We start from the raw sequence: 20,046 nt of genomic DNA, 5'->3' as shown, positions 1-20,046 counted from the left end.
TGCTTGGCTTTCTCCCTTCTTGTGATTCAAAGATGAATTGCCTTTGGCCGAATTGACTTTTTTTTTTAAAGATTTATTTATTTGTTTGTTTGTTTATTTATTTATTTATTTATGCAAGCACTGGGTACAGTCAGAAGTGCGGGAGGGTGAGAGAATTCACCAGAGCCAGAGCAGGAAGCAGAGCAGGCAGAAGGACCGAAGTACACTGCTGAGAGAGCAGCGGGTGGCGGGAGAGGTCTGCGCGCCATGCGGGACCCTCCTCCTGTGGCTGGGGAGCAGCTGGGGATCAAACCAATGAGGTGGAGGCTTTGGGCAGCTTCGCAACCCAGCACTCAACTGCTGCGCCACCGGGGAGGCCCCCGAATTGACTTTTACGAGGGTTTTTTCCATTGACGATTTTTGCCTGAAGCAATTTTCTTCAGGGTTGCTTGATGGTGATTTTGTAATCTACCTGGCTACCCTGAAATACAGTTTGTAAGGAAAGGCAAGATAAAGGTTCATTTTACTCTTTAATATCCAAATTTCTGGATGAGGGCTTGGAACCATGGAGGTTTCCTTTTTCATTTTATGGATAGAGTTGTTGAGACTCAAAGCTATCAAGTAAATTGCTTCAGATCCCAAATAGCTATTAAGGAACAGAAATGGTATTCAAACCTATATCTTCTGGCCTCAAAAGTATATGCTGTTTCTAATAAACCAAAATTCAGCCCTGCACTCCATCCTTCAATTGCTGACAGCTGAGGGTGGCTGTTGCAAATACCACCTGCCATTCTGTCCCTTAGGAACCAGGCTTTGAGAACCCTTCCTTTCAGGCATTTTGGGTTTTATGAACATATGCATGACTCCAGGACTGTGTAACTCCAAATGGAGCCACTGACCTGGGGAGGCAAAGAACTGGGCAGCGCAGAAAACTTGCTACCATATTTATATAGTAGGAGAAGCTCTAGTGTCATGGCTCCTGCAGCAGCCAAAGTGTGAGTCACTCTCAGTTGCTGGTGGAGAGATACTGGTGATCTGAATGGAGAGTAGTCAGATGTTAAGATGTCTGAACATTCTCACTGTTCTAAAAGTTATCCCCTTCTTCTGCCTCTCAACCCTCTGTCATTCCCAAATTGAGGGAGAACTTCGCTAACTACCCACACATTATTTTACACTGCCTAGACTTCAGTCCATTGTGTATCCTGGCATCTGACATCCCCCAGTCCTCAGGAGCTTTAAGTGCATCTGAAAGCTTTAGCATCTTTAAGTATTGGTAGAGAACAGAAATTATTTAGTAAATTGGGAGATTTGGCTTTGTGCTATCTACAACAACACAGGCTTCTCATGCTGGTGTCCCTACCTGATTCAGAGAAAGAACATTTCTCATGACTTCATATAACCCAGAGGTGCAAAATCTACTGTGTGTATATTCTACACATTTACCCCTCTCATCAACATGGCAGTCTCAGAAACAAACAAATCACAAACCCTAAAATTGCAGCTGGAGAGTGTCCTATGCTTACTTTGTTTAGAGGCTGTATCTCAGCCTTTGATGTTCCATGATTACCTCCAAATTAAGAAGACCCATGCTCCTGCTATCCCAGACCAGGACCTAAGTCCCTAAATACATATATTTTATATATCAGAAATTTATGCTGTCTCCATCCTTGCTGACAGGGTACAGTAATTGACCCAAAGAAAAGATGCCATGAGCCACAGAAGGGTCCTCTGAAGCAGTTCTCTAGGCAAAACAGGAAAGTAATTCTATGATCTGCTTTTGAAATCTAACACCACCCCCAACTTGGGCCTCCAGCACTTGGCCCCAGAGCACTGCTTGCAGGTAGTGTAAGTAGCAGTGGGTGGTGGGCCTTTGTAGGCCCCCATGGGAGTCTTGGGCTGGTAGAGGCCAGTGGTGATGGGCATGCCGCCCGTGGGGCTTCACAGGCCAGCGCCAACACTGTAGCTGCAACTGCAGCCAATAAAGAAGCCCGTGGATTTGGTGCCCAGATCATAGAGTGGCTCGATCAGGTGAGAGCTATGAGCTCATTGGTAATTGGTCCAATCAGCCATAAGATTGAAACCCATCCAATCAGACTGGTAGGTGGGGGACCCAGAGAGAGGAGATAAAGCATGGAGAAGGCCCCTTGCAGCTCTTGTACTCCTGCACGCTCTGGACATGCTTGCTTGGACTCCTTGGGATGTGCTTCAGCTGGACACAGGCTCACTTGCACTGGAAGCTCTCAGGCGCACCTAACAGCTGACTTCCAAAGGAAGAAGACAAAATGAAAGGCTTCGCAGAGAAGCTGAAGAGCTTCACAGAGGCTGGGCTGGCAGCACCTGCCTCTGGCCTGCCTCTGACATCACCTGAGGAGCACCAGGCCTTGGGCTTGGTGTCTCAAAGAGCTGTTTGTTGTTGGTGTGGGTCAACAACCCACAAAGAACTGTAACAGTAATGGCTGGTGGTGACCGGCACTGCTGTCCAGTGCTGTTGACAGGTGACCAGCACTAAGTGTCCAAGTCACCTCTGAGAGCTGTTAATTGTCTGGTGGCATGACTTCCTGGTGCTACTGCCTCTGTTGCGCTCTGCTCCGGTGTCCATCCCGAACCTTTGCTGCATGCTGCCGCTGCTGCTGAGTCAACTCAGGGGCCCCGCCTGTGAGCACCTCCAGCTGTGGTGAGTTGATCCTGGCCTGCCACTTCCTGGAGTGCCCCAAGCTCCATGCCCCCATTGATGGGACAACACCATGTTGGAAGAGGTGCCGTTTGTTTAGGACATTTGGACACTATCTGGGGAGAGATAGCCAGCCACTTGTGGCCTTGAGAACTCTTTGTTTTTTCTCCTGTTTATTAAGTAAACCCCCTTGTTGTTCCCTGAGCTTAAGTGGTGTTGTAGCAGTGCACGCAAGTGAAGAACCAACAGAGGAGACCAGTCCTCTACTGGGCACTGTCCTTGGATGGTTATAGCTCCCCCTCCCTCACCATTAGCCCTGTTTCACTTTGAAAAGACACAGTCAGAGTCAGAATCCAAACATAAATAAAAGGAAGAAAAACTTGTCATTTAGAGCAGCAACCAATTATATTTAAAAATTAGCCTTCTTTATATTGAATATGTGGTCTAGTGCTATTCAACAAAATTTTCTTTAATGATAGAAATGTTCTTTATGTGCTGTTCAGTAGGGAGACCACTAGCTCTGCATGGCTATCGAGCACTTGAATTATGACTAGTAATAAAAATACTTAATCTTTTTATTAAAGGTAATATTTTCTTAAGCCCTGTATGTGATTCAGAAATATAAGATTCCAGTTTCTTCAGGTGTATGTTACCACACCACACTCAGGGCATCCAGGGTCCTCCACCATAGCCCATTGGGCCCCTCCTTTTTCTACTCTCCCCCTCCACTTCTGGTACCTCAGGTTTGCAATCAGATTTCTAGGGTTCATATTTGGTTTCATGTTGTCTGACTGTTTTGTTCTCTATATTCCACATGAAAGTGAAACCATGCGGTATTTGTCCTTATGGCTTATTTTACTTAGCATTATCCCCTCCAGTTCCACCCATGTTGTCAGATGGCAAGATTTTGTCTTTTTTTATAGCCATTTTTATACACTCAGCTGTCCTTGTGCACTTAGATTGCTATTATAACTTGGTTATTGTAAATAATGCTGCAGTGATGTTCATTGCATGAATATATGCGATGAGTGCATATATCCCTTTGAATTAGTGTAAAACTATTTTAAATTTTATGAAATTTTATTTTAATTAAAATTAAGTGGCCTCCCTAGTGGTGCAGGGGGTTAAGACGCAGCACTGTGAAGCTATCTGTAGCCACTGCAGCACGAGTTCAATCCCTGGCCAGGGAGGTGACCCACATGGCACAGTAGACCTCTCCTGTATCGCCCGCTGCTCCCCTCAGCAGTGTGTTTCAGTAGTTTCTACTCCCCACTCTGTCTCTGATGAATCCTTTCACCCCCCCCCATCTCTGGCCTGCACCCCAGCTCTTGTATGCATAAATAAATAAACCTTTAAAAATAATAAAATAATAAAAATTAAGATTTAATACCACAGTAGCTAGAAGTTACCATATTCAATAGTAGAGAATGTGGCCCTTGTACTCCTGACTTTTTATTTCTCCAAACAATATACACAATTAGAAGCAGTTATGAAACTGTTCAAAAATTGAAGGTACTAATTTCCTTAATCTTAGTGAGGAATTGCCCTTGTAAAATTAGATTTGTAATGAGAAAAAAAAGTTCTAGCTTCTGCACACAAAGACAGACTTTTATTATGAGGCTAACTTCAAGGGAAAATAAATTATGCTTAGTTTGATTTTTTAAAATTTGTGTAAATTACATGTTTTAGTGATGATGATAATACAATGACATGAATATATAATGCCACTGAACTATACACTTAGAAGTGGTTAAAATAGTAAATTTCATGTGAAATCTATTTTGCCACAATAAAAAAATCATGTCCTTGGACCCAACTTGAGCTTAATTTTGTTATAATTCCCACTACCCACAGGCCTTGCTGAGAATCTGGTCCTACGTGTTCCCGGCAGCAGTGTGTTTCTTTTCGGTGAAGCTGACCTTCCTAGGAAGCGCAGCCTTGTCCAGAGAAGAAAGCAACTGGGTTGGTTCACAAGGAGGGATTTCAGTGCACTTGAGCCTGACCTGGGAGCTACACCGGACCGAAGATGTGGTTTAACAGGTTATCATTATGATTGTGTTCTGCTTTTGTTTTTTAACTTGGTAGTGGAATTCCCAGGTTCCCTTCCTTTGGTTCCTCCTGCGTAATGCAGGGTGATAATAGTGGTGCCTCCTTCTTGAGACAGGCGAGGCTCTTACACATGCCTTCAAAAGCTGACCAGAGAGGCTAAAAGTCCTCTCAGATATTCAATGAGAGCCCCCAAGAGTGGTACTGAAGATACATAACAATAGGGGAGAGGGGAGGCCACTCCTCACTCTGGGGAAGGATCCCAGGGCCCTGCTGCTGTTCCTGGTGTGAAGTCATATGCTGGGGTGTATCTTGGGGGGGTGGCGATACTGGTAGAGATTACTTTTAGTTGGTAGCAAACTCTTTTTGTGCTAGAATGTCCAGTGTGACCAAGTTGATGCTTATTATTCTAGAGGTAGCCTGGGAGAAACTTGTAGACAACAGACTTCTAGAACAGAGAACAAATGCCAGGAGTGGTATTCTTTCTCCCTTCTCCTAGATCTCACAAACTTTTACCTATCTCTGCCACTCTAGCCCTCTCCTAACAATGTGTCAGAATTTGTCTGACAAATGGAAAGTGTAAGTTTTGTGATGGTTTTCAGAATTCTATTTCTTGGTTTCACTATTGTACTCACTGCAGATTGAAGGGATAATTCTGCACACCTAGCCAGTGCAGTGCCAGGTGAATGGGAGCAGAGGAGGCAGACTGGCATCACAGTCTGTGCACAAGCGTTAGAAACAGAGCATTGGCATTAAAGGACAGTAGAACTGGCCTTGGTGGTAGTCATGCAAACCCTTGTCAACTTCTCATTTTTGCAATGCTGTGAGAATGAAGGGGTTGGTGTTTGGAAAGAACTTGAACCTGATATAAAAAGCATATCTGAATTTAAGACCAAATATTCATATGGTCAGTCATCATATTTAGTCTCCTAGGAAGAAACTTGGTTTATAAGTATTTAAGCCAAAGTGAACTCTGCTTCCTAGTTTCATCTGTGATTGCCTGTGGTTGGGTTAACTCCATCTACTCCATTTTCACCCATTGGATTTCTAATTCTCAACTTTTACTCCACATGGAGAGCTGTGATCAATGAGAAGTATTTCACCAACTTCTTCAAAACCTAAATTAAAATTTTAAAATGTCAAAATTGCCACAAAATTGTTTAAAGATGGTATTTTATAGGTAATACTGGTAAAGATGTAGTCCGAGGCACTCTTGCTAATGCTAGTGTAAAGTGGTATAAAGTTTGCAGAAGTGAGTTGGGGGTATGTATAAATAGCTCTAAAATGTTTATAACTGCCCTTTAGGAGTTCTAGTTCTAGGAATAAATACTAAGGAAATGACAAAAGGTACAGGCATTATCAGCAGTAGGTAGAATAGAATTTTAATGCCCTTGAAGAACTTTTATTGCAGGCAGAAGAGGGTAAGGACACAGACAGTAAATAATGTGCTTAATAAGTAATGAATTATATATTAAAAATGATAAGTGCTACAGACAAGAAGAAAAAATCAAGACAAGGGGCTTCATGAGTTCTGTGAAGAGGATGGATTGTGATTTTAAATGATGCAATTTGAAGCAAGCCTCATGGTGAAGGCAGCATCAGAGAAAAGACTGAAAGGAGTGAGCCAGTAGCCAGAAATGTGAAGGAGAGCCTTCAGGCATAAAAATATATAAAGGATATAAAGCATAGAGATAGTGTGAGCTCAATATTGCAATATATATATATATATATATATATACATCTATTTTATTTATATCATATAAGAAAAGCATTTTAAAAATTTTAAAGCATCCAACTTAATTTGATGATTTCTCTACCTTGATCTTGTGATTATCTTTCATGTAGGGTAATGATGAAGATAAAAGCTGGGTTTCAGTGCATTTGTTCATGTTGCATTCCATGGAAGATTTAGGGTAGGAAGGAAAAAGTAGCATGACTTTTCCCCCTTATGTCTTTTCTGCTAATATCTTTTGACTAGTGGTAGAAATCTGTTAATGCAAAAAAACCCATGAAGATCACAAGAGCCTGCAAGATTAGACAGACTGTTGTTCATTGAGAATCCCTCATGTACAATATCAAAACAGGTGCTAAGAGTAGAAAATATTTCAAGGAGGAATAGCAGTAAGGGATATAAAGAGCAAATGGTTTCTAATATTTCACAAAACAGGTTGTAAGTAGTTTAAGACAAGTGATCAACTGAAATATTAGGTTTTCTTGCACAAATAATGCCTTAAAGACATTTTTGTAGAAAGGAGTAAAATGCCCTCATTTTAAAAAAGTATTATATATTGAAGTAGAATTTAGTACACCTCTGTCACCAGGGTAGAATGTTTTATTAATCTAATTTTTTCAATGAATTTGAGTCCCCAGAATGGCATTCCCCCTTATTTTTTAATTTAATGATTTTATATAATTTTCTAACTTTTTAAAATGGCATCAGTATTTCTCACCATATTTTTCCACTCCTCCCATCAAAACTGAAAAATCTCAACACAATGTTGCTATATTTATTTTCTTTCCTAAAAAAATTAAATAGCAATGATTGGTGCTATCAACTGAACATTTATAGTTAGCTTTCCAATGACAAATTAATTGACACAGTACCCAAGAGGAAGTAGAGTCTATAAGGGAACAGGTTTCTGTTTTGAAGTTCCCTACGAGTATTATAAACAGAAGAGAAAAAAGTGAGCTCAGAAATGATTAACACTCTTACTCAGTGCCAAACACACAAACTCTTTTCAACCAAATTCCTTTTAAAATTTTGTAGTTGGCCAGCTCCTGAGGAACATAAATAGGGACAAAGCAATAATAGTTGATACTCTTAGATCTATAAATAAATACTTTATACATATATATTTTAAAAACCCTAAACATTTATGGGATAATTTAAACACTCTGGCTGATATATTATATGAATGGCCTGCATATATGCATCATTGTTTAAAAATACAGGGACAATTCTTTGAACTATAGTTTCATACAATGCCTTAGGAATCATCGATGGAGGTAATTGGTGCATCTTGGAATCAAGAACTTCTGTTTAGTCATTTAAATGCATTACTGAGAGTTGCCCTGCTTATTTCTCTCTGTGTAAATAAGTGCAGTGTCAGGCACTTTTCTTGACATTGGTTAACCCAATTTACTCCACACCAAAATTTTTACTTAGTCTTTGAAAAATAATGTTCAGTTTTAGAATGAATCTTATTTTAAGGAACTTACATACCTTGTTTTCGGCTTGCTTGTAAATCTAGTTGGGATGATGGAAGTGTAATGAAATATGTAACCTATAATCGAAACCTAAAGGACTTGGGCTTTCGCATGAGCAGGTGAAGGACACTGCTTTACTCTGGAAAGCCGGGGAGTAGACAAGTCCCTCCCCTGGGCCGGCTTCATTCCCCGGCTATGTTAACATGTGCCCACTTTTGTATTTCCCTCTCTGAATTATCTCACTTCTCAAAGACTCAAATTAAGAAATTGAGACTTATAGTTCCTTACAGAGCGGGACAACATCATAGCCATTTAGCAGAAAGACACCTGAGCAGTGACAGTGTCTTGCAGAAGTGTGACTTGAATTCAGACCCACAGGGGCCATTCCCAACACCAGCTCTCACTTAGCTTGCTTTGATCGTGGATTGGGCCACTTCCTTCAGAGTCCTGCATTCTTTTCGCCATGAAAGCATTGAACTTAGCAATTATGTTTGAGTTTTATGACTTTAGTCATCAAATGTCCTGTTTCAGCTGTGGTTTCTCCTTAGTACATGTTCTAAAAATTTGAAGTACCAATATGTAATGATAACCAATTGCTTTTGGTGTAATAACTGTTTACATTTTTTAACTTGAGTTCTGAGTCTGTTGCCTTTATACTAGGTTTTATCTTATTTTAAACCATCTTGGTGTATTTATACTCAACAACCTGTGTGTTCCTGACACTCGGCAGGTTTTCAGTAAAAACATTTAATGAAGAATTTGCACACAGGTTTAAGATAATCTATTCCAACTGATATAATCCACAAATTTGACATTTTCTTTTCAGATGTGAAAATACCTTAGTTCTTTCCTTGTATATATCTTAATACTAGCCACCAGAGGGGAGATTAATATAAGAAATACAGTTTCTAAAGACATCCCTACTAACTTCTGACCCTCTAAAATGAAGCTCCTGCTGTGGAGGAAAAATCTATAGTCTTTTCACCTTTAATTGATTGAGGATGATGGTGCCTGGAACTATTTTTGAGAATAATTTTGATCTGAGAGGGGAAAAAAAGACATGTGTTTCTTCTGAGTACTGCTTTTTCATTTTTCTAATGGACTCTTCACTGTTGTTTTGTCTGAATGCAGTTTTTTATTTGTGTTATTCCAGACGTGGTCCTACCACAAGCATCTTTAAACCAGACATTAATAGCATAGTTCACAGTCATTACTGCCAGTGCTCAAACACAAATATTGCATTTGTGTTTGCAAAAGCTACACATCAGATGTTAATTAAGTGCATTTGGTTTTTCCTGCTTAAACAATCTGGCATAAAGAGTTTACATCTATATCAGTTCACCATAAGGTCTCTACAATATCTGAATCACCAGCCGCACAGTATATGATAAATACAGTGTTTCCACACAAGAAAATAACAGAATTGTCAGGAAAACATCAGGCCTGTTATATTTGCCTGTGAAATAATAGCAACTGAATCTCAGTTTCTTTTTCTTTTTGATAAAAAAAGTATTTAACTAGAAGTAAACACCAATATTTAGAATGATAAATTTTTCATTAAAGAACACATGGAAAGTGAAATCATACCAAAGATTTTTTTCCTTGTTTTTAGCTTGCTTCAGGGCGTTGTGACAGTTGCGTTGGAATAAAATTGGAATTTCAGCTTTGCAGTGAGGAGATTCATGCTGCCGCCAGAGCAGCCGAGTGCCAATCTGCAGGAGGCAGGAGTGGAGCGAAACCGCAAACTGAGAAACAAACTTTCACATCAGGTTTCTAATTTTAGAGCAAAAAAAAAAAATGGAATTACTTTAATTATATGACATTTAGCTAGGAATACAATTTGCTGGGATTAATTATCTCTTATTTAAGAATTCTTACTAAGTTTAAATTAACAGAGACTATCAAATTCAGCATTTGGATAAGGTCAATGGGATCTGCAGGGATTAAACATAGCCTTTTGACTCATGACAATTGGGTCGCCATATTGGTGCCAGACTTGGGAAGGATCAAATGGAGGACACTGGAAAAGTATGCATTTGGGCAGAAAGCAGTTTGTCTGCTTGTTCTCTGTCTCAGTCTCTTCATTCCCTTCCTTTCTTTTTCAAGGGAGAAATGAATAAAGGCCTTACAACCTCTTAGGGAGGAAACTCCTGTGCCGATTAGATCAGAAACTTATCAGATTCATAAGCTGTCTTTGCTTATTCACTGCTTGAATAAGATAGAGCAGTAAAACAAAATAAATTTATTTTATTAAGTTTAATAGAAGAATTCAAAATACACATAACCAGAGCCTAAATAAAAAATGAGTACTCTATGTTAACTAGTTACCTCTGATCTAAAAGAGACTATAAAAGCTACACCTTTTATTTATATTTATTTTGTAAGAAATGAAAGTTACTTTGAATTTAAAAAGACGGGCTCATGTTAAGTAAGTCAGTATTGGCACAAGTATTTTCTTTTTCAAACTCTTGTGCTCTAGACTTAACATCGACATTTTTTTCTATCTTTAAATAATTTATCATATGCATTAATTAGTAAGAATGATGAAGTTTGGAGATTATGCCAAAAAGGGGGCAATTGTTGGGCATATGTTGGTAAATTTTCCTTGGAATTTGTGGCGTGGAGGGTTCAGGAAGAGTCCAAAGTCCCATGGCTATAGGGATAGAGTGACCCATGCCATGGTTGTTTGGAGAGGGAGAGCTCTGGGCTCATATGAAGGAAACCATTGTTTTGGTGACTTGTTCCCCCAAGCTGATAAATTTTATGTGAATATCTCATGTTGATATGGCACAATAGGCTAGTGTGAATTTTGAATAGTTGTGTTGACTATAACCCAGTGTGTGTGTAGCTTCCGCAAACTCATTGTGATCCAGCTTTTTGTTGGAAATGGTAAAGATGTTGCTACTTCTTGAGTCAGAATATGGTATGTGTAGCAGACTTGAGGACATGTAAGGGGTAGAGGAGAGAGAAACCCAGGCTTGGATATTTTCCGTAATGAATGACATTAGCATTGACAAAAGAAAATTTCCAATTGTACTCTGTGAAATGTTAAAATTGATATAGTTCTCAAAGATATTTAGAGTAAGTGATTGGTATATGAGATTATGAGAGCAAGATGTATTGACTGTTAGGAAATTTAATTTTTATGAAATCAGCATTATAGAGAAATACTGTAATCTGATTCATTCCTGCAGAATTCCCAGTAGAAAGAGGCCCAGCCTCGAGAATTGAAATGTTTCATTATGTACATGTGTGGGAAAAAGATGAAGTGTGGTTTCCGTGTGCTGATTTTCTGTAAAGCTTCTATTAGTATGAGAGTACCCAGGCTAGGCAACAAAGCCCCCAAACCACTGCGGTCTAGGGGAATGTGAACCCAGAAGGATATCTCTGATGGATACTGACATCATGAGCAATAAGTTCAGAAGTAATATGAAAAAGCAATGACAGTTAAATAATTTTGAAATAGTAGTTAAGGAATTGTCATATGTTAAAGATGAGGTCAGCCTTTTATTCCCCATCAATGCCTGGTCAACTTTGCTTTTAGAAACGTAAGGTTCCCCCAACATGAGGAAACTGCAAACCTAAGCTTTTTATACCAATGCTAATTTAACCAAGTTGTCCATCTTATAATGTAAACTATAATTAGAATGGGGGCTATTTATGTAACATGAGCTGCACTATCCCTGAGGCAGGGAAAAGTAGCACATTTACCCCTGTACTCTGCATAACAGGACTCTCGAGTGGCAAGGGCAGCCCTAGTCCCTTGGAAAGCTGGGGATGGAAGACATGCCAAAAAAGATATAGTGTTCCAAACCCACATCATCTTGAAATATTACAAGATTCCCTTGCCCTTCTCAAGTCCTGTCTGTCATATTTATAGTGACCTTCCCTAACCAGGATTGTTGTTGAGGTCCACTGAATTGAATGTGAACCTAACTTGGTGATGAGAGGTGTTTATTTGGGGAGGAAGGGGTGGGTACAGCATGTGAATTATTCTTGTCTGTTTGCACGCACTGAGTTCCAGCCCCTGAATGAAAGGTCAAAGCTTTTTGCTGTGCTAATGTTTAATTCTTAATTTGCTTTCTTTTTTTCTGTTGATATTTTGGAAAATAAGGGCTCTTCATAACTATTCTGGAAAAATATCCCTAAATACCTAGAGTATTAGATTTTAGTATCAGTATTAGTATTTAGTATTAGTATTTGTTTGGATACTAATTAGATAGTGTTTAGTAATAATTCCTAGTATTAGAGTAGAAAAAAAAGTCTGCTGTAGCTCAAATGTCTGTTATAAAATATATGCATGATCTTTAGAATACATATCTTACCTTTTCACAATTAGGAACATTTGTATTATTTAAAAATTAAAACCAAGTAAAGGAAACCCCTTTGACTAAAATTGACTAAAGAATAGTCTTTAAAATGAGGCTTTTTCCCTTGCTTGGTTAACATATTTTTCTAATGATTCAGGCATTGGTGCCAGCCCATACGTGATGAACTGCAACGTTACCATAGATTCTCAAGACTTGGCTTTGGGAAAGGAGATCGCTAGTGCCATTCGGGGCTCAAATGTGAATGGATTGAAGGGCGTCCAAGTGATGGCTTTTCCCCATGAAGGGAAAATTGAGATAGCTTGCAATGTAGAGAGTTTTGAAGACCAAGACGTTACGGAAACCTCGGAAGACTCTCAATATATCACTTATGGTGTTCTTGGTGATCATTTTTCCTACATATCTCCTCATTACATAGAAGCTCAAGTTAAAAAGTTGGCGAGCGATAGAGGAATTGGTACTATAGGGAGGGCATTAATTGGTTTTACACCCCAAGAATGCAAGAACTGTGCTGAATATGCTATACAGGAAAGTATTGGGGAATTCTGGAAGATACGGGGAGGTGTGTTCATGTGATCCAATATAAGGCTTCATTAAAGTTTTAAGGAAAATTATCAATCATTACAAAGTCTTCTTTGGACCAATGAAGATGAGGGGAAGATACAGAGAACTTGATGGTGTCTCTGTGTTGGAAAATTAGAAACATTCTCTGTTCAACAATAATAAGTATTTATAGATTGTTCATAATCACCCTTAATATTTCTAGTCATCATTAAAACTTCACAGGGACTCACTTTGTGTTAACTTTCTGTACTTGTGTACTCCCATGCCCTCCTGAATCAACAGGGTTTAATGGCCATTGTTGCTGAGCCACCTTTAATTATCGTGGAAAAACAAAATTGGCCTTGATTTGTTTTCCTACGCTCTTTATTCTCAAGTTTTGTATTCAACTCATACTTTTTTGAGTAATTAGTTTTTTAAATGTGTGCTTTAAGGGCCTCCCCGGTGTCGCAGTGGGTTGAGCGTTGCACTGTGAAGCTGTCCACAGCCTGGTTCAATTCCCGGCGGGCCAGGGAGCTGCCCACATGTCGCAGCAGGCCTCTCCTCGCCCGCTGTTCCCTTCAGCAGTGTCTTCAGTCTGCCTGTTCTGCTCCCCACTCTGTCTCTGGTGAATTCTCTCACCCTCCCGTGCCTCTGGCCTGTACCCCAATTCTTGTATGGATAAATGAATCTTTAAAAAAAAGTGTGTGCTTTAAATCATCAAGCACTATGTAGCTAAAAAGCAGGTAAAATTATAAAATAGCATTCCTCTTTTGAGGCATGGTTGTTTAGGATGACCAATTATTGTTCATTCTGGAAATAACTCCAAAAGCCAGATTTATCTAGTTCTTTAATGCATGTGAAGGGAGATGGAATGATGACATTGGACATGGCTTCAATTGTGTTCATCCTTTTTGGAATTTAAATGGGAAGTCTGAAGGTTTAGGGGATATGTTGTTTTTGAGCAGGGAGAAACCTATCAGTGGAGGGTTGAGGGTGCCTTGTTGATGGGTGTGGTGTGGGACATACATCTGAGGAGTTGTGATCTTCCTATACCTCTGAATCACATATTTCAAACCAGTGCTATCTCAATAAAGTAAAATAAAGAATTTTATTTAAAGGAAATAAAAAATATATAGCCTCATTGTGAACTAAAAGGAGTCACTTGATGATTCTGTAAGTCCTTCATGTATAAAGTTAAGTCCTTACTTAACTTCATGTAAGTCCTTAGTATTCATATTGCTTTAATACAAAATGCTCTCTTTCCATAAAACACACAAAACTCAATTTTTCCATAGGTTTTGTTTAGCAGGAAGGATTATGTTCTTTTCTAATAAGAACACATAATGTGAATTTATTATAAGAAATTAAAAATAAAAGAGTTTGAACTCAATGTTTTGTTGGATCCAGTGATTTATCCTAATGTGTTTTAATTTACATTTGATTCTTAAATCTGATAGCATTAATTTTGTTCCAGAATTGTGCTTCTCTGGGTGTTTCCTCCTCACTGTCAGTATAAATATAACAAAGATGGAGAATGGTGGACTGGGTTTATATTTTAGTCATAAAGGAACTTAGTTGCTGTGGTAAAGAGAGCAAATGCTGTCTGGTTAGACTGAAGGGTCAGTTGCGACATTCTATCACCTTGGCAGAGACCACATGGCTTATTAGAATGAGTGGATTGGAGTGTGTGGGTTCTTGTCCTTTCTCTCACTTTCCATGTAGCCCCCGTTTCATTACCTGTAAAGAAGTAATGACCAACCGCATATTCTGAGGGACTAAATGAAAGTACTTTGAAGCAGTAACATCAAAATGAAACAATATGTTTTCCAGATCTGTTCTAGAGCTTTGCTTCAGTTTGGTGCATCGATATTAAACAGATGAATGAGGGGGAAGCACATAATGGCCCTGAGTCATTTTAGGTTGTAGGGAGAATTGATTCATTCACCAGTTACCTGAATTAACCTCTCCAGACTGATGTCAGTATGTTCAAGACTGCTGACTAAGCAAGGCTTATTTAAAACCAAAAACATCTATTTTATGGGTACAGTGTTTCAGTTTTGGAAGATGAAAAAATTCTGGAGATGGATGGTGGTGATTGTTGTCCAAAATATGAATACTTAATGTCACTGTACTATACACTTAAAAATGGTTAAAATGGTACATTTTATATGTATTTTGCCACAATTAAATAATAAAAAGCATATATTCCATGAAAGTTAAAAAAAAACCCAGACATCTTAATAAGAATTTCACAAAGCTCATACATTCTAACTAAGATGTCAACAAATTTCCAATATTCACTAATGTGTACAAATATATAAGAACTGTTATTCCCTTTTTAATATTATAATGGACCCTGGCACCACATGTAAGACTTAGTTAATGGTTTACAATAGACTTGATTAAATTAACTTTGATCAAGCTATTGAAAAACAATCATTTGCTATTTTTGTTATAATTTTCCCACCGCTTACCTCTTCGTCATATTCTAAATCCTTTTCCTCTTATTGTCCTTTTCTCTTCCTCTTCTCCCTCACTGCCCCAAGGGTTCTCTAGAAAATCTGAAACAGCTGTAAGTTGCTGACTTTCCCGTGGACTGATTCCAGTATCAGCTCTTTCTCTGCACGCTGGTGGAAGTAGCCTGGATGGGTCTATAACAACTAAGAAGGATTGTCAGGTTGGGTTGAGAAAATCTGACAAAATGAACTATCAAATACCTTGATTCATAATAAACTTTCCTCTTATTGGCCTCTTAGAAACAAACCGGCTATTTGTACAAATGTTTCTTCAGTATTTTTTTCCATTGGACCACAAAGCGGACTTTGTATGGAGTGTGGCTTCATAGCTCATTTAACCTCCATTTCCTGCCAGCTGACTTTGCCCATGACTTGTGCCAGTTGTGAATAGAACAAAATTGATGTGCACAAATAGAGTTCACATTTTATCAACTCTTTCATGTTTTCACTTTACCCACCTTGAAATAAAGCAAAAAGCTAGATGATGCAGGTGATAAGGACTTTTGTTGTTGGAGTGTGTGTATGTGTGTGAAGGAGACATTGGTCATTTGTTTTCAACCTAAATTTGGTTTTGACTCAATAAGCAGTTAAAACTACTGCAACATAAGGGGGAAGATATGGATAAGTAAAACAACTGTAAAATAAAACAAAATGGGAGGTAATAATTTCATCCCTCAATATAATGAAAAGTCTTGCTCTGTAATTGGTTTGTACTGTCTTGGAAGTGGCGTCCGTGGCCCACAAAGGACCACTCTATGAGAGATCTGCAAGGAATTTATCATTCCCTCTGGCTGAGCCAAAGCAGACTTGATATACAGTTTTGTTTAGTATAAATATTCTCATGTTACTGTTTACTCTGTGAGGATATGAGGATCTCACTGACAGGGTACGTGCTCCACTGCCTTGCTTTTAAAAGGCATTTATTTGACTCTGTTGTTTGTACTTGCCCAGAAACTTCAGAGAACAGCCCAGGAACTTGTTTGATAAGCATCCAGACCATGCTCCCGGAGTGTGTCGCGCTCGGGGGTTAGAAAAGCTTATTGTTTTAAGCAGGCCTGCACATGGCTTCGAAGGAGCCCATTTTTCATAGGTAACAACAATTAGGACACTTAACAGCAGGCTCTTAAAATGCTTCTCGAAAGCTTACCAAAGGTGTAAAAGAAGGTCCCAGTGAGCATGGTTCTGGTTGATCTCAGCTTCACATGGATTTCGCTGCCACAACTTTTGTTCCTATTTGGTGTATTTTGAAGCAGGTTAGTTGGTTAATTGTGATGTGAGTCAGAGACATAAACATGGGGTGGATAACTTTTTCTGAGTATGTAATGTGTGTATCTTCTGCTATTGTCTCTCTGCCCCACACCTACTTTTCCTGCAGGCCCATCTGCTACAAGGACTCTGAAAGCCACATTTTGTCAGCTAGCATCTCTGTAGATGGCCATTGTGGCGAGCTGGGTGGGGGGCTGCAGGAGTGGGGGAAGAGAGGGACTTGCCTTCCAGTTTGTGTCCTGTTTCTGGCAGCCCCATCTCAGCAGTGACTTGACAGTGGCTCTGGCTTCCAGCCTCCAACTGACTTTGACAAATTCAGAACTAGCCTCATTGCACCTCTCACCAGGTCCAGCAGTGACTGAATCCCAGCTCTGCTGCGTCTCTCCTGTAAGCTGCTCTGCTTTGAGAACTCAGCCTTCCTCTCTTGCTCCTTCAGTTTGGGGGCATGGTGCTTCCTGCAGTTATGTCTCTGGGGTACCATGTTCTCTCATTGTTCTTCTAGTTCTTCAATGGTTGACCAATTTTTTATATTGTCTCTTTTGAAATAAATACTTATTGTGGTTTCTGTTTTCCTGACTGGACATTGTCAGAAATAAACCCATCGGCAGATCCAACGGAAGGAAGGACAAATAAGGCAGAAATATTCAGTGTGGATATAGTCCAAATGAAAGCAGTCCATTGGTGATTGCTTGCCTTTTATTCTCATTAGTATTCTATTTTCTTAATTGTTTTCTTATTGTCAAATTTTATGTTCCCTTTTACAGTCTTGTTTTGTTTTTAGCTAATAAGGGGTCTGAGTGTTGACTTGGGGTAGGGATGGGAAATACAGTAAACCATTAGGTAGAGTTTTCCAATGAATGCCTTTCATGTAGTTTATCCCACTACTTAAAATGTAGATTAATATAATTAAAGAATTGTAATCTGGGCCTCCCTGGTGGTGCAAGGGGTTAAGTCTCAGCACTATGAAGCTATCGGCAGCCACCACAGCACAAGTTTAATCCCTGGCCAGGGAAGTGACCCACATGGCACAGCAGACCTCTCCTGTCTCACACACTGCTCCCCTCACCAGTGTATTTCAGTCGATCCGCCTGTTCTGCTCCCCACTCTGTCTCTGGTGAATTCTCTCACCCCCCTTCCCCCACACCTCTGGCCTGTACCCCAGCTCTTGTATGCATAAATATATAAAATAAATCTTTTTAAAAAAAGAATTGTAATCTTTTCAGTCTTATAGTAGATACTTCTCTTTCCTGTTGTAGCCATTTTAACCTTCTAGATAAATGAAGATTTTTAGTTGGTAGGCTCCACCCCCAACACCACTCCCAAACCTTCTGTGTACCATCCTATTAGCTTTTTCTTAGGAAACCCCATCTGCAAGCCAGTCACTGTTTCCTAACTTCTTGATAACCTGTATTTTCATGAAGACCAACTGCTTTGGAAAAAATAATCAGTATTGACATAGTAGAACAGTGATTCACTGTTACAAAACTATTTTGTATCTAGTATGTGCAAATAATTTTTGGTAATAAATTTGGTAATTGATATTCTCTGTGTACCCCCAAATTTGGTAGTATCTTCCATCATGATACCCACTTGAGTATTTCACAAGGATAGAGGGAAGATAAAATGGTAAGATACAGGAAGTCTTCAATGAATCTGCTTAGCGCCATGAGAGTTATCTTTTTTTGAATTCCAGCTAAGTGTCAGGTACTAGTATATGATTTTTACAACAACTCTCTGGAATAGCTGCTTGTAAAGTAATAAAAGTTCTTTGATCCCATTAGGTTAACCAGGAGCCTCCCCCTACCATACCTTATAACTTTTCGATTTATACCACTCCCCTAATCCTGGAGAGTACACCTCCTTAAGACTCTAGACCTCTGCTCCTAGGCCTATTTGTCTTTTGTCTTTAGTTTTTCAGTTTCTTTCCAGTGGGTTAGTACATCCAGTTGGTTAACCCTCCCCTTCCAGGGCAGTTGTATGGGATGGCCCATATCAAACTCCTAAAGCTCCTTCCAGTTCTTAGACCACTCTCCAATACCCTGAGCTCCTTTTTCACTTAAAATTTCTTTCCAATCCTTTACACCATTATTATATTCTGCATCTTGCCCACTTCCTTCCTGTACCTAGAAGAGTCATCGGCATCTCTTCTGCTAGCTTCATCCCTAGACTGTCAGGCCTCCTCTGCAGGACTGTGCACTCTGTGCTGCTAGAGGCAACTCTACCTCCTCAAGTGAGGAAGTGGAGGATGAATCACCACATTTCCAGGTGGTTCCCAGTTGAATTTTCCCATTTTGAGCCATAAAACTTGCTCTCACTAGTTGAGAGACTCCTGGAATCATTCCCACTGTCCCCAAAAGGTCAAGTCGACCCTAGGACCAATTAGCATTTAACTCAGGGAGGAAAATTGCCACCAGATGGTGCCCAAACTGCAGCTAGAATCAGATGGACTTGGTCTGTGGGCCAATACCCCAGAACTCCTGGCCAGCTGACCATATAGAGTCACTTGGCCCTTTCCTTTCCTTTGAATTCATATCTCCACCTTTCACTGACTTGGCACATTGAGCTGTGCGAGGGTTTTATCAATGTCTTGTTTTTTTTCCTGACTAGACTGTAAAGTCCTGGAGGAACAAGCTTCATTTTCAAGTATTCATTGAGTGCCGACTGTATTTCAGCAGCAGGGCAGACTTACCATGATGGTGAAGTGACTTAAGTTTCAGGTGCCCTCACTGACCTGAGACTCTTGTAAGGTCCTGGTCATAAAACCCATGTGGACTTATAATTTTGTAAAACTTGCAGATGTAAGATATTTTAGCCACAGTTTTTTGAAACTGCTGTTTCTTCCTACTTACTTTTTTTATTATATCCCCCTCATGACAGGTGGTGTAGCTGTGGCCAGGGTTGGCCTCATGGATTTATAACTTGTGCAAGAGCACAGGGTCCAGTGCTTGGTCCACTGCTCTGCTGTCAATTTAATTCTGAATAATTTTTAAGACAAGGACCACCCAATTTCATTTGCACTGGGCCCCCCAAATTATTTAGCTAGTTTGAAGAGTGACTGTGAGCACTTGTGGACCCAGTTAAAGGGCAAGAAGAATTGGGAGTGATTAGGATTTGGTGGGATCTACTTACATGGCTCATAGTTATGTCATGTGTAGTTAAATTATTGCCAACTCTTCCAGCATGGAACGGCTTCTGGAAGTACTGCTCTCACTCGCTGGCCTGCTCATTCATACTGTGACATATGCAGCAGGGTCAGAGGATCTTCACAAACGAGTATGTCCTCTGGTGCCCAGTGCCAGAAATACATAAGTTGAAGAGGAAAGACAGGGTTCAAAAAGCTGGTCTGTGGAAAATCTTTGTAATTATTGGTAGCATACAATTGTAAACAAAGTCTGTGGTTCTTAATAATGTCTATCTAGACTGTCCTATAGAAATATATATGTTGATGTATAGACACAATTAGAAATATAAACATGCTAAATTATTCCTT

The 20,046-nt window shown here is 39.6% G+C and overlaps 1 protein-coding gene across 12 annotated transcripts in view; it reads left to right on the top strand.

Annotated features, from left to right (window-relative positions):
• FTCDNL1 (formiminotransferase cyclodeaminase N-terminal like) overlaps nt 1-20,046 on the top strand; it is an 84,815-nt gene that overhangs the window by 64,539 nt on the left and 230 nt on the right. For 11 of the 12 annotated variants that reach the window (XM_037523781.2, XM_037523782.2, XM_037523783.2 and 8 more), the window contains 2 exons: nt 4,505-4,690; nt 12,371-14,116. In XM_037523781.2, coding sequence (XP_037379678.1) covers nt 4,505-4,690; nt 12,371-12,807 — 623 coding nt within the window. In that variant the 3' untranslated portion in view covers nt 12,808-14,116. Of the gene's footprint in view, nt 1-4,504; nt 4,691-12,370; nt 14,117-20,046 lie in introns of those variants that run through there. The other variant, XM_054699975.1, reaches the window with a different exon arrangement.

The sequence above is a fragment of the Talpa occidentalis genome, unplaced genomic scaffold, assembly GCF_014898055.3.
Source record: "Talpa occidentalis isolate TD23 unplaced genomic scaffold, MPIMG_talOcc4v2.1 talOcc4.3, whole genome shotgun sequence".
Classification (NCBI taxonomy): Eukaryota; Metazoa; Chordata; class Mammalia; order Eulipotyphla; family Talpidae; genus Talpa; species Talpa occidentalis.
This window is presented reverse-complemented; position numbering and strand designations above follow the sequence as displayed.